Source organism: Physella acuta, unplaced genomic scaffold (assembly GCF_028476545.2).
Source record: "Physella acuta isolate Inbredline_101_S28 unplaced genomic scaffold, ASM2847654v3 ptg000893l, whole genome shotgun sequence".
NCBI lineage: Eukaryota > Metazoa > Mollusca > Gastropoda > Physidae > Physella > Physella acuta.
The window spans coordinates 204,329-217,846 of record NW_026732410.1 but is presented as its reverse complement, the minus strand read 5'-3'; the positions used below and the strand labels follow the sequence as shown (position 1 = coordinate 217,846).

The 13,518-nt window shown below is 40.1% G+C and overlaps 1 protein-coding gene across 1 annotated transcript in view; it reads left to right on the top strand.

Annotated features, from left to right (window-relative positions):
- Positions 1-13,518, top strand: part of LOC131952891 (dynein axonemal heavy chain 12) — a 57,212-nt gene that overhangs the window by 16,307 nt on the left and 27,387 nt on the right. The window contains exons 27-42 of the mRNA XM_059315822.1: positions 274-426; positions 669-761; positions 924-1,097; positions 1,565-1,783; positions 4,167-4,396; positions 5,584-5,767; positions 6,349-6,573; positions 7,657-7,842; positions 8,110-8,235; positions 8,577-8,765; positions 9,190-9,341; positions 9,625-9,763; positions 10,277-10,443; positions 10,779-10,971; positions 11,457-11,662; positions 12,093-12,167. Of these exons, the coding sequence (XP_059171805.1) occupies positions 274-426; positions 669-761; positions 924-1,097; positions 1,565-1,783; positions 4,167-4,396; positions 5,584-5,767; positions 6,349-6,573; positions 7,657-7,842; positions 8,110-8,235; positions 8,577-8,765; positions 9,190-9,341; positions 9,625-9,763; positions 10,277-10,443; positions 10,779-10,971; positions 11,457-11,662; positions 12,093-12,167 (2,711 nt within the window). The remainder of the gene's footprint in view (positions 1-273; positions 427-668; positions 762-923; positions 1,098-1,564; positions 1,784-4,166; positions 4,397-5,583; positions 5,768-6,348; positions 6,574-7,656; positions 7,843-8,109; positions 8,236-8,576; positions 8,766-9,189; positions 9,342-9,624; positions 9,764-10,276; positions 10,444-10,778; positions 10,972-11,456; positions 11,663-12,092; positions 12,168-13,518) is intronic.

Here is a 13,518-nt window from a genome sequence, read left to right as displayed (position 1 = left end):
TTTAACTGATTTAATTAAAAATTACCGGGTTCTACTGATTCGATTCACAAATAATGTTGCTTTGTTTTTACTGATTAAATCTGCACATACAACAGCTAAGTTTTACTGATTCCGTTTACATATAAAGTTACAAGGTTCTACTGATTAAATCACAAATAATGTTGCTTTGTTTTTACTGATTAAATCTGCACATACAACAGCTAAGTTTTACTGATTCAGTTCACATAAAGTTACAAGGTGTTACAGATCCAATCCTAATAACTGTGTTTGTAGATCGGAGCCTTTTACCTGAACTTGAATGGCGCGCCTGAAGGTCCAGCAGGGACAGGGAAGACGGAAACAACCAAAGATTTAGCCAAAGCTTTAGCTGTGCAGTGTGTGGTGTTCAACTGTTCGGATGGCTTAGATTACATCGCCATGGGCAAAGTAAGATATTGGTCCACTCTTTTTTACAGAATACTTTTTGTTTTTCTTAAAGAAATAAAAGAAACTATTCAATGTTAAAAATACAAAACTCCATTATTTGATTTAGTATTTATTTTCTTTAATTACTGTCAGCTGCTATTATGTGTGTGAATTCTATTTCTGTTCTTATAAAAATGTGTCTCTAGTTATTTTTAGAATATTGTGCTAAATAAAATGTCTGACATGAATACCTGCGTCTCCAGTTTTTTAAAGGTCTGGCATCATCAGGAGCATGGGCTTGCTTTGATGAATTTAACAGAATTGACCTTGAGGTGCTCTCTGTTGTAGCACAACAGGTGGGTTACATTCAACCTCAGTAGCTCTCTGACACGTCTTTTTTTCAACATACAAAATCAGGTTAAATGTAACTTTTCCAAACTGAACTTCTTTTATATACTGGAATTAGAAATGCATGAAGGCTATGGTTTTTAAAATGGTTAAAAAATTAATTTTTTCAGATCCTTTGCATTATCCGAGCCGTGCAGGGAAAAGTTGAAACTTTTGTATTTGAAGGGACAGAACTGAAGCTCAACCCTAACTGCTACGTGTGCATCACCATGAACCCTGGCTACGCTGGGAGGTCTGAGCTACCAGACAACTTGAAAGTGCTATTTCGCACTGTGGCCATGATGGTAAGTCAAACTTTTTCTCTCGAATTTTTAGAACATTTTTTCTTTATTTAAAAGGTGGTGTCAAACTTCTATTGGGGAGGGGTTTTGGACTTGAATTACATTTTGATAAGTATATTTTTAAAACTGAACTTAAGCAGTCATTTCAAATGTGTAATAACTTGTTTGTAAATTGTAACAAAGAGTTGATCAATATACCTAATCTTGACCAAGCTCAGCTGTCATGTTATTGAATTAGTATTTTCTAATTAAGTTGATGTCCACAACAGGGGGGGGGGGTAAAGAAATGGATGACCCTAAATAATTAGATGATTTATATAGCCAATGTGACTAGAATTTTTATGAGAAATAAAAGGTTGAAGACATCCAAGCCCTAGTATCAAATAATTCATAATAAAAAATACACTATATTTTCTGTGCTAAAATAACTTCACAACACAAACATTTGAAATTCAACTTTTTTCTCACAGGTGCCAGATTACGCTATGATTTCTGAAATCTCCTTGTACTCGTTTGGATTCCTAACTGCCAGGGACATGGCAGTGAAGATTGTGACCACGTATCGCCTGTGTTCGGAGCAGCTCTCATCACAGTACCATTACGACTACGGCATGAGAGCTGTCAAGTCTGTCCTCTCAGCTGCTGGCAATCTCAAGCTGAAATACAGAGCATTGGAGGAGGACATATTGGTGAGTGGGTGGCGTGGTGTACGTTTTGGTGAGTGGGTGGGGTGGTGTACATTTTGGTGAGTGGGTGGCTGGTGTACATTTTGGTGAGTGGGTGGCGTGGTGTACGTTTTGGTGAGTGGGTGGCGTGGTGTGGTGTATATTTTGGTGAGTGGGTGGCGTGGTGTACATTTTGGTGAGTGGGTGGCGTGGTGTACATTTTGGTGAGTGGGTGGCGTGGTGTGGTGTACATTTTGGTGAGTGGGTGGCGTGGTGTATATTTTGGTGAGTGGGTGGCGTGGTGTACATTTTGGTGAGTGGGTGGGGTGGTGTACATTTTGGTCAGTGGGTGGTGTGGTGTACATTTTGGTGAGTGGGTGGCATGTTGTACATTTTGGTGAGTGGGTGGCTGGTGTACATTTTGGTGAGTGGGTGGTGTGGTGTACATTTTGGTGAGTGGGTGGGGTGGTGTACATTTTGGTGAGTGGGTGGCGTGGTGTATATTTTGGTGAGTGGGTGGGGTGGTGTACATTTTGGTGAGTGGGTGGTGTGGTGTACATTTTGGTGAGTGGGTGGTGTGGTGTACATTTTGGTGAATGGGTGGGGTGGTGTACATTTTGGTGAATGGGTGGGGTGGTGTACATTTTGGTGAGTGGGTGGTGTGGTGTATGTTTTGGTGAGTGGGTGGTGTGGTGTACATTTTGGTGAGTGGGTGGCGTGGTGTACATTTTGGTGAATGGGTGGTGTGGTGTATGTTTTGGTGAGTGGGTGGTGTGGTGTACATTTTGGTGAGTGGGTGGCGTGGTGTACATTTTGGTGAGTGGGTGGGGTGGTGTACATTTTGGTGAGTGGGTGGCGTGGTGTACATTTTGGTGAGTGGGTGGCTTGGTGTACATTTTGGTGAGTGGGTGGTGTGGTGTACATTTTGGTGAGTGGGTGGCGTGGTGTACATTTTGGTGAGTGGGTGGCATGGTGTACATTTTGGTGAGTGGGTGGTGTGGTGTACATTTTGGTGAATGGGTGGCGTGGTGTACATTTTGGTGAGTGGGTGGCGTGGTGTACATTTTGGTGAGTGGGTGGCGTGGTGTACGTTTTGGTGAGTGGGTGGCGTGGTGTACATTTTGGTGAGTGGGTGGCGTGGTGTACATTTTGGTGAGTGGGTGGTGTGGTGTATATTTTGGTGAGTGGGTGATGTGGTGTACATTTTGGTGAGTGGGTGGTGTGGTGTATATTTTGGTGAGTGGGTGGCGTGTTGTACATTTTGGTGAGTGGGTGGCATGGTGTATATTATGGTGATTGGGTGGCGTGGTAATCATTTTGGTGAGTGGGTGGCATGGTGTACATTTTGGTGAGTGGGTGGTGTGGTGTACATTTTGGTGAGTGGGTGGCGTGGTGTACATTTTGGTGAATGGGTGGTGTGGTGTATGTTTTGGTGAGTGGGTGGTGTGGTGTACATTTTGGTGAGTGGGTGGTGTGTTGTACATTTTGGTGAGTGGGTGGTGTGGTGTACATTTTGGTGAATGGGTGGTGTGGTGTATGTTTTGGTGAATGGGTGGTGTGGTGTATGTTTTGGTGAGTGGGTGGTGTACATTTTGGTGAGTGGGTGGCGTGGTGTACATTTTGGTGAGTGGGTGGTGTGGTGTACATTTTGGTCAGTGGGTGGCGTGGTGTACATTTTGGTGAATGGGTGGTGTGGTGTATGTTTTGGTGAGTGGGTGGTGTGGTGTACATTTTGGTGAGTGGGTGGTGTGGTGTACATTTTGGTGAATGGGTGGGGTGGTGTACATTTTGGTGAGTGGGTGGTGTGGTGTACATTTTGGTGAGTGGGTGGTGTGGTGTACATTTTGGTGAGTGGGTGGTGTACATTTTGGTGAGTGGGTGGTGTGGTGTACATTTTGGTGAGTGGGTGGCGTGGTGTACATTTTGGTGAGTGGGTGGTGTGGTGTACATTTTGGTGAGTTGTGGATGCTGTAGTGTACATTCATGACATTTTCATGAGTTGTGGGTGTTGTGTTGTACATTCATGTCCAGAATTTCTTGTCACTCAACCTTTTGTCAAGGTTCATGACAAACTGGTCAAGGTATATGCACATTTCTGTCAATAAATACACAAGTCCTTGTGCAATCCATCATGATAAAAATAATATTTGCAGCTTCATGCACTTATAATTACATAATATTATTGTTTGATTATTATATTATTTTTACTTTGATTATAGCACTGTAACCTTTTTTTGTAAATGGTATTTTATGGTATACAACTTAAAGCACTGCACACACATTTTATGATTGGTCTATATCCTTTAACATTAGGTTAAAAAAGTTTTTAAGTACTAATAATATTTTTTATATATTTTTTGCTGAAATAGATGTACATTTTGTAATTTCTGTGCATTTTGTAATTCAGATTCTGCGCTCTATCATTGATGTCAATCTCCCCAAATTTCTGGCGCATGATGTGCCACTGTTCAATGGCATCATCTCTGACCTGTTCCCTGGCCTAAAGCTGCCGTCTGCTGACTATGAACAGTTTATCGATGCCATGCGCAGGGTTAGCATCAAAAACAACTTACAATTTGTACCTTTCTTTGAAGAAAAAATCATTCAAACTTACGAAATGATGCTGGTGCGACATGGGTAAGATAACATTTTAGGAAATTTTTTAACGGTTGTGTGCTGATTCATGTGTGTATATGCTCTTGTAATTTTATAACTTTTATAACATTAAGTTCTAATTAGTTAAGCAGGTTTTTTTAAAAACATGTAAACAATGTTTTTCAAAAATATTCAAACAGCCATGATATTAACAATGGGATCACAATGTATAGATGCAAATACATGTTAGATAAGGAACGCTTAATGAGTTGTTTAAAATAAATTCCATGATTGTTAAGCATAACACAGACTGTGGCTCTGACACATTATGTAAGAGGAAAGTTATTATGCTATAATTAACAATTATTTAAAACCTAAAATTTAAGCTATATGATATATATTACTCGTATAACTTGTATAACTTGCTTGCCATTGATATTATCTTTTCATCTGAACAACCAATACCAAATTAAAGTCTTCCTAAAATCTGTCTGTCAACACCAGTGTAGTGCAATGTCTGTCCAAAAACTGACACCAGTAAAATGTCTGTCTAAAATCTGCCACCAGTAAAATGTCTGTCTAAAATCTGACACCAGTGTAAAGTCTGTCTAAAATCTGACACCATTAAAATGTTTGTCTAAAATATGCCACCAGTGTAAAGTCTGTCTAAAATCTGACACCATAAAAATGTTTGTCTAAAATCTGACACTAGTAAAATGTCTGTCTAAAATGTGCCACCAGTGTAATGTCTGTCTAAAATCTGACACCAGTGTAATGTCTGTCTAAAATCTGACACCAGTAAAATGTCAGTCTAAAATCTGACACCAGTAAAATGTCTGTCTAACATCTGCCACCAGTAAAATGTCTGTCTAAAATCTGACACCAGTGTAATGTCTGTGTAACATCTGCCACCAGTTTGATGTCTGTCTAAAATCTGCCACCAGTAAAATGTCTGTCTAACATCTGCCACCAGTGTAATGTCTGTCTAACATCTGCCACCAGTTTGATGTCTGTCTAAAATCTGCCACCAGTGTAATGTCTGTGTAACATCTGCCACCAGTTTGATGTCTGTCTAACATCTGCCACTAGTGTAATGTCTGTGTAACATCTGCCACCAGTGTAATGTCTGTCTAAAATCTGACACCAGTGTAATGTCTGTCTAACATCTGCCAGGTTTATGCTGGTGGGTGAACCGTTTGGTGGTAAAATGTCTGTCTAACATCTGCCAGGTTTATGCTGGTGGGTGAACCATTTGGTGGTAAAACCAAGGTGCTACAAACCCTGGCTGAGGGAATGTGCCTGCTGCGAGATGAAGGCAGTGAGGACTACGAGGGTGTGGTCTACTGCATCATAAACCCCAAGGCCATCACTATGGGTCAGCTGTACGGGCAGTTTGATCCGGTATCCCATGAGGTCAGTATACTGCTCAAAATATCTTTCAAAATGAACAATATGACAGGAATAGCATGAAATTAGTTCAAGTGGCCAAAATTATTTATAAAAAAATATTTAATAATTTAAAAGCACATACACATTTTTTTTCTCTTCTTATTGCGATATAAATGTTTAGCAATGTTTGTTCTATAGTTAAAAATACTTCCCTTTAACAAATATAGCATTTATTTCTTTTGATGTTTGTTTCTTAAAATTTTGATGTTTTGCCATGGTCAAATGTATAACAGCCACATCCTGCTTGCACTGGCAAAGTTTTTCTGATGTTTTTGTTCTTAAAGTTGTGATGTTTTTTTTTCTTAAGTTTGTATCTAAAAGTTTTGATGTTTTTCAGTGGTCAGATGGTATAACAGCCACATCCTGTCTAGTCTGGCAAAGACTTTTCTGATGTTTGTTTCTAAAAGTTTTGATGTTTCTAAAAGTTTTGATGTTTTTCAGTGGTAAGATGGTATAACTGCCACATCCTGTTTAGACTGGCTGAAATTTTTCTGATGTTTGTTTCTAAAAGTTTTGATGTTTCTAAAAGTTTTGATGTTTTTCAGTGGTCAGATGGTATAACTGCCACATCCTTTCGAGAGTACGCAGTGTCGGTGAGCCCAGATCGCAAGTGGGTCATCTTTGACGGGCCTATCGACGCCGTGTGGATAGAAAACATGAACACGGTCCTGGATGACAACAAGAAGCTCTGCCTGATGAGCGGCGAGATCATCCAAATGTCCAGCGTCATGACAATGGTCTTTGAGACCATGGATTTGTCGCAGGCTTCGGTAGGTCCATGCTAAATATCATGGTCCAGCGTCATGACAATGGTCTTTGAGACCATGGATTTGTCGCAGGCTTCGGTAGGTCCATGCTAAATATCATGGTCCAGCGTCATGACAATGGTCTTTGAGACCATGGATTTGTCGCAGGCTTCGGTAGGTCCATGCTAAATATCATGGTCCAGCGTCATGACAATGGTCTTTGAGACCATGGATTTGTCACAGGCTTCGGTAGGTCCATGCTAAATATCATGGTCCAGCGTCATGACAATGGTCTTTGAGACCATGGATTTGTCGCAGGCTTCGGTAGGTCCATGCTAAATATCATGGTCCAGCGTCATGACAATGGTCTTTGAGACCATGGATTTGTCGCAGGCTTCTGTAGGTCCATGCTAAATATCATGGTCCAGCGTCATGACAATGGTCTTTGAGACCATGGATTTGTCGCAGGCTTCGGTAGGTCCATGCTAAATATCATGGTCCAGCGTCATGACAATGGTCTTTGAGACCATGGATTTGTCGCAGGCTTCTGTAGGTCCATGCTAAATATTCTGGTCACTGTCCTTCATTGCCAGTTGTTTTAAATCTCTTTAGGTGTGAACAAATTAATTTGCATGTGAGACAAGTCTGTACCATATTAATTTTAGGGTTCATCAGCACCTTTCCCCATATGTGCCCAAGACACATGGGTTAGTTTTAGGCTTAGTGTCCAGGTTTGGATTAGGGCGTGTTGCTAGGGCTATAATTAGAAAAGTGAAACCAGCACAAATATAGCTTCCTCATTAGTTAGGATAAGTTAGCCTGTCGCCCCTTGTGGTACATAGGCCGCTGACAAGAGCTTTCCAGACCTCTGTTCTTGGCTAGTCTCTCCAACTGTCCCCACGTGTATCCAATCTTCTTGGTGTCTTCTTCCAGGTGACGTGTCTAGGTCTTAGCTTTAACCCAGCCTGTCTGAATTTTTTAAAGTTTTAATAGACTAAAAATGGGTAAAGGCATTTGAGGTCACAATTGTTAACTTATTAGCAGAGGACTCAAAAGTTACATTGACTTGTGCTTTAACTTCTCACCTGTATTTTCTGACGCCACCAGCCTGCGACTGTGTCCAGATGTGGCATGATCTACCTGGAACCCTCGACCCTAGGCTGGAGACCCCTGGTCCAGTCCTGGCTCAACACGTTACCTCCATTCCTGACCCCTGACATCCCCCAGCACATCAACCTCCTACTGGAGTGGCTCATCCAGCCCTGCATTGATTTTGTGAGGCACAACCTCAAGGTGAGCGCATTGTGTGCTGTAAGCTGAGGTCAATATCTTGATACTTTGTTTAATGTGTCTTTGATGTTAGGGGAGTCTTGGTTTGTGTGTCATGTCACGATAACATCTAATGAGTGCTACAATGTTCCAATTTAGGGAGGGCAATGGTGAATGCATACACAAGCCAACATTATTGCGTTAAAGTGTCCCATGTTTATTAAAGACTTCTAACTCTATCTTGCTATTAAAGTCTCCCATGCCACGACCTTTAACCCTGCCTGTCTCCAGGAGTACATCCCAGCCAGCCACTCCAACCAAGTGGTGTCACTCCTAAGTTTTATTGACATGCAGCTGCATGAAGTTCTCAGCTTAGAAAGTGCCAAAACCAACAAACATTTGAAAGCTTATTACTACGTAAGTCCTGCTTTATTCTCTACGACAAATTATAGATTTGATTTGAAAAAAGTTTCCAATAGTGGCATGTGGTGGGGTTTCTTACTGGGGATCAGCTAGCTGTGTGGTGGAGAGTCTCACTGGGGATCAGCTAGTTGGCTTGGGGGAGCTCTGTAAAGAAAAACGAAAAAAACAATTACAATGATGACATGGGTTGAAAACCCACAACTGATGGGATAGATGTCAAATTCTTCACTGTTGTGACATATCATACCAGTTTGTTAAAATGTTCCATTTTTTTTTACTTGAGACATTGCAAAGTCTACAACACTGGTCTCCAATCAATGTTCTATATGTTATAGGGCGCTGTAATGTTTGCTATTCCTTGGACCATCGCTGGGTGTGTGGATAATGATAGCAGGAAAAAATTCCATGAGTTCTACTATGCTGTACTTGATGGTAAAAACCCAGAGTTCCCAGTCCCAGATGAAATCAAGAAGATAGAAGTCATGTACCCACCAGAGAACACAGTCTTTGATTACTTCTATGATGTAAGTTGTCTCCCTTGAAATGGTTTATCACAGAAGGTGGCGCTTTACAGTCATCATTTGCATAATCTTGTTTAATGTTTAGAGTAGCATCACAAGGCAGGGTCCGACACCCTGGGTTATGGGGTGTGACACCCTGGATATATGGAGTGTGACACCCTGGATATATGGAGTGTGACACCCTGGATATATGGGGTGTGACACCTTGGATATAGGAGGTGTGACACCCTGGATATATGGGGTGTGACACCCTGGATATATGGGGTGTGACACCCTGGATATATGGGGTGTAACACCCTGGATTATGGGGTATGACACCCTGGATATATGGGGTGTAACACCCAGAGTTACAGCAGCGGGGGACACCCAGCTAGTGATGCCATTGAACTTGTACAAATATAATAGATGGTGTGAATTTTCTTGGCAGCTAAAAGGCAAAGGCTCATGGATGCACTGGAATGTTTTGATCAAGCACACGGAGAAGGAGGGCCACAAGCCCAACATCAGGGAAATGCTGGTGCAGACTTTAGACACGGCTCGCTACAGCTACATGATGGATCTCCACATCGCTTCTGCCAGGTTTGTCTCATCACATATTTTAATCAGCTGATACAATGCGATCGTGGGATTTATTTATGTGTTTCTGTGTAGGGGTTAAGTTAAATATATTTACTGTTGTCTTTTATAGGTTAAATTAGTGTGTCTTGTATATCTGTTAAGTTAATGTTTATTTAATCTCTAGTTATGTGAGGGTTGATATTTATTTCAGTCTTATTATTATTATTATTACTTCTATTTGGGGGCTAATACCTCTTACATCTGTAGTTTTGTGTTAATACAATTTGATCTGTTGTTTGTTTAGACCACTCTTGTTTGTGGGGCCCACTGGCACAGGGAAAAGTGCTTATGTTTCCAAGAAGATGATGCACGACCTCCCACAGGACAAGTTCATTGGCTCCATCATCACGTTCTCTGCTCAGAGCAGCGCTAATCAAACTCAGGTATGTATTTTTTTGCAGCCTTTCAAGGTCTTAGGCCCTGGGTCACAGGTACTAGGTCACAGGTACTGGGTCACAGGTACTGGGTCACAGGCCCTGGGTCACAGGTACTAGGTCACAGGCTGTGGGTCACAGGTACTAGGTCACATGCCCTGGGTCACAGGTACTAGGTCACAGGTACTAGGTCACAGACCCTAGGTCACAGGTACTGAGTCCAATCATAAGATGTTTGAGGCGCATTTTCTCTGGTTTACTAGTTGTTTTTAGCTCAGCTAAAACCATTCTTAGAGCCTGCTCACTTGATAATAAACTAAACATATTTGGTTCAACAACAACAAAACCCAAGTGCATCAAGAGTAACTACTCTCAATTACAAACTAAATTTGACTCCAGAAAATTATTCCTGTCAATATTTGTTCCCTGAAAAAGTCACATCCAATTTGTAAAGCTAATTATTTGTTTATTTGTCTCTGTTTAAAAAGCTCCACTTATTTGTTGTACTTATTTCTTTACCAGGATATCATCATGTCCAAGCTAGATCGACGTCGCAAAGGAGTGTTTGGCCCTCGTATTGGTAAAAAATGTATCATGTTTATAGATGACATGAGCATGCCCATGAAGGAGGTGTACGGAGCCCAACCACCCATTGAATTACTCAGACAGTTTGTAGACCACGGACACTGGTAAATTCAACATAAGTTCTTCTAAATTTTTTTATCTGCAAGATTTGATTCATTACAATTAGTTGCCATTTTGAGTTACTTGCTAAACTGGCTAGCAATTGAAAGTTGAATTTTTACTAGCCAGAACAATTAATTTTTCCAAGACTGGTAAATTTGAAAAGATGCCATTTTCCCCTGGACAACTGAGTGATGGGGCTAATGGGCTGGTGTAATAATATGCCATCTGGTACATGGATTTTAAAAAGATTTTCAGAAAATTTTTATTTTATTCTTGAGGTATTTATCTTTAGCTTATAAAAAAAATTATTTTATTCTTATCTCTGTTCTGTTTCTAGGTACGACCTAAAAGACACGTCCAAAATAACTTTGGTCGACCTCCAGTTTCTGGCCGCCATGGCCCCCCCAGGAGGGGCAAGGAACTCCGTGACCCCGAGATTTACCCGCCACTTTTCAATCGTTTCCATGAATGCTTTTAGTGATGACACTATGACGAAGATATTTAATACATTAATGACCACCCACCTTAAGGTATTAAAATTAGTTAATTACTATATTCACAAAACATATTATCTTTATTATTATTACCTGCAATAAATTGTTTGATTTCTAGTTTAAATAGTAAAAAATACAGAATTTTGAATTTTTCTAAAATTTCTGACTTAATTTTCTGACTTGAATTATTTCTAATCCAACCTCACTTGGAAAAATATTAAACATTTTGATTAGATCTATTTGTCCATGTACACTAGTGTTAGGTTAGATCTTAGCTTGCATTTTGCTAAGTATCTATTTGTCTTTGTACTCTTGGGTTAGATCCTATCCAGTGCTTTGATAAGTATCCATTTGTCTATGTGAACTAGGGCTAGATCCAGTATTTTGCTAAGTATCATTTGTCTTTGTGGACTATGATTAGATTCTATCCAGTACTTTGACGAGTATCCATTTGTATATGTGCACTAGAGTTAGATTCTATCCAGTACCGTAATAAATCTTCCTGTGTCTCTGTACCCTAGCTAGAAGACTTTGCCATGGAGTACTTGTCAATGTCCACCTTGGTGGTGACCTGCACCATGGAGGTGTACAAGGGCGCCATGAGCACCCTGCTGCCCACGCCCAGCAAGTCTCACTACGTCTTTAACCTGAGGGACTTTGCCAGGGTCATCCTCGGAGTTTGTTTGATTCACAAGAAAGACGTACAAGATAAAACAGTACTGGCACGGTAATTAGATTTTCTCCCTACTTATTTCAAGACAGTAAAGAATGTTAGTATAATGATTCTTTGCAGGTTTGTTTACATGGTAATTTACTTGTATTATTAATGGTGACTTGGAATAATTATTTCAAGAAAAATAATTACAAATTTGCTGCATATTTTAACAAAAGAAATAATATTTTCACCTTTAAGCAAGTGATTTAATAAAGTATTCAGAAAGTTTTAAAAATTGTACTGCATATTCTAACTAAACAAACATTAAACTTTTAGCTTATGGGTTCATGAAGTATTCTAAGTTTTTCAACAACTGTGTTGCATATTTTAACGAAACAAATCTTGAATCTAACATTTAGCTTGTGGGTTCATGAAGTATTTTAAGTTTTTCAACAACCGTGTTGCATATTTTAACGAAACAAATCTTGAATCTAACATTTAGCTTGTGGGTTCATGAAGTATTCCGAGTGTTTTATGACAGACTAACAGATAACGCAGACCGCAACTGGTTGTACACGTGAGTATCTATCTCTTCTCTCATCCCTAATGTTTCCCTTTATCAATAGCTCACATCCCTAATGTTTCCCTTTATCAATAGCTCACATCCCTAATGATGGTGTTTCCCTTTATCAATAGCTCACATCCCTAATGTTTCCCTTTATCAATAGCTCACATCCCTAATGTTGGTGTTTCCCTTTATCAATAGCTCACATCCCTAATGTTTCCCTTTATCAATAGCTCACATCCCTAATGATGGTGTTTCCCTTTATCAATAGCTCACATCCCTAATGACGGTGTTTCCCTTTATCAATAGCTCACATCCCTAATGACGGTGTTTCCCTTTATCAATAGCTCACATCCCTAATGTTTCCCTTTATCAATAGCTCACATCCCTAATGTTTCCCTTTATCAATAGCTCACATCCCTAATGATGGTGTTTCCCTTTATCAATAGCTCACATCCCTAATGTTTCCCTTTATCAATAGCTCACATCCCTAATGATGGTGTTTCCCTTTATCAATAGCTCACATCCCTAATGTTTCCCTTTATCAATAGCTCACATCCCTAATGTTTCCCTTTATCAATAGTTCACATCCCTAATGTTTCCCTTTATCAATAGCTCCCATCCCTAATGATGGTGTTTCCCTTTATCTCTCATCCCTAATGATGGTGTTTCCCTTTATCAATAGCTCACATCCCTAATGAAGGTGTTTCCCTTTATCAATAGCTCACATCCCTAATGATGGTGTTTCCCTTTATCAATAGCTCTCATCCCTAATGTTTCCCTTTATCAATAGCTCACATCCCTAATGATGGTGTTTCCCTTTATCAATAGCTCTCATCCCTAATGATGGTGTTTCCCTTTATCAATAGCTCTCATCCCTAATGTTTCCCTTTATCAATAGCTCACATCCCTAATGATGGTGTTTCCCTTTATCAATAGCTCTCATCCCTAATGTTTCCCTTTATCAATAGCTCTCATCCCTAATGATGGTGTTTCCCTTTATCAATAGCTCTCATCCCTAATGTTTCCCTTTATCAATAGCTCACATCCCTAATGTTGGTGTTTCCCTTTATCAATAGCTCACATCCCTAATGATGGTGTTTCCCTTTATCAATAGCTCACATCCCTAATGATTTTGTTTCCCTTTATCAATAGCTCACATCCCTAATGATGGTGTTTCCCTTTATCAATAGCTCACATCCCTAATGATGGTGTTTCCCTTTATCAATAGCTCACATCCCTAATGATGGTGTTTCCCTTTATCAATAGCTCACATCCCTAATGATGGTGTTTCCCTTTATCAATAGCTCACATCCCTAATGATGGTGTTTCCCTTTATCAATAGCTCTCATCCCTAATGATG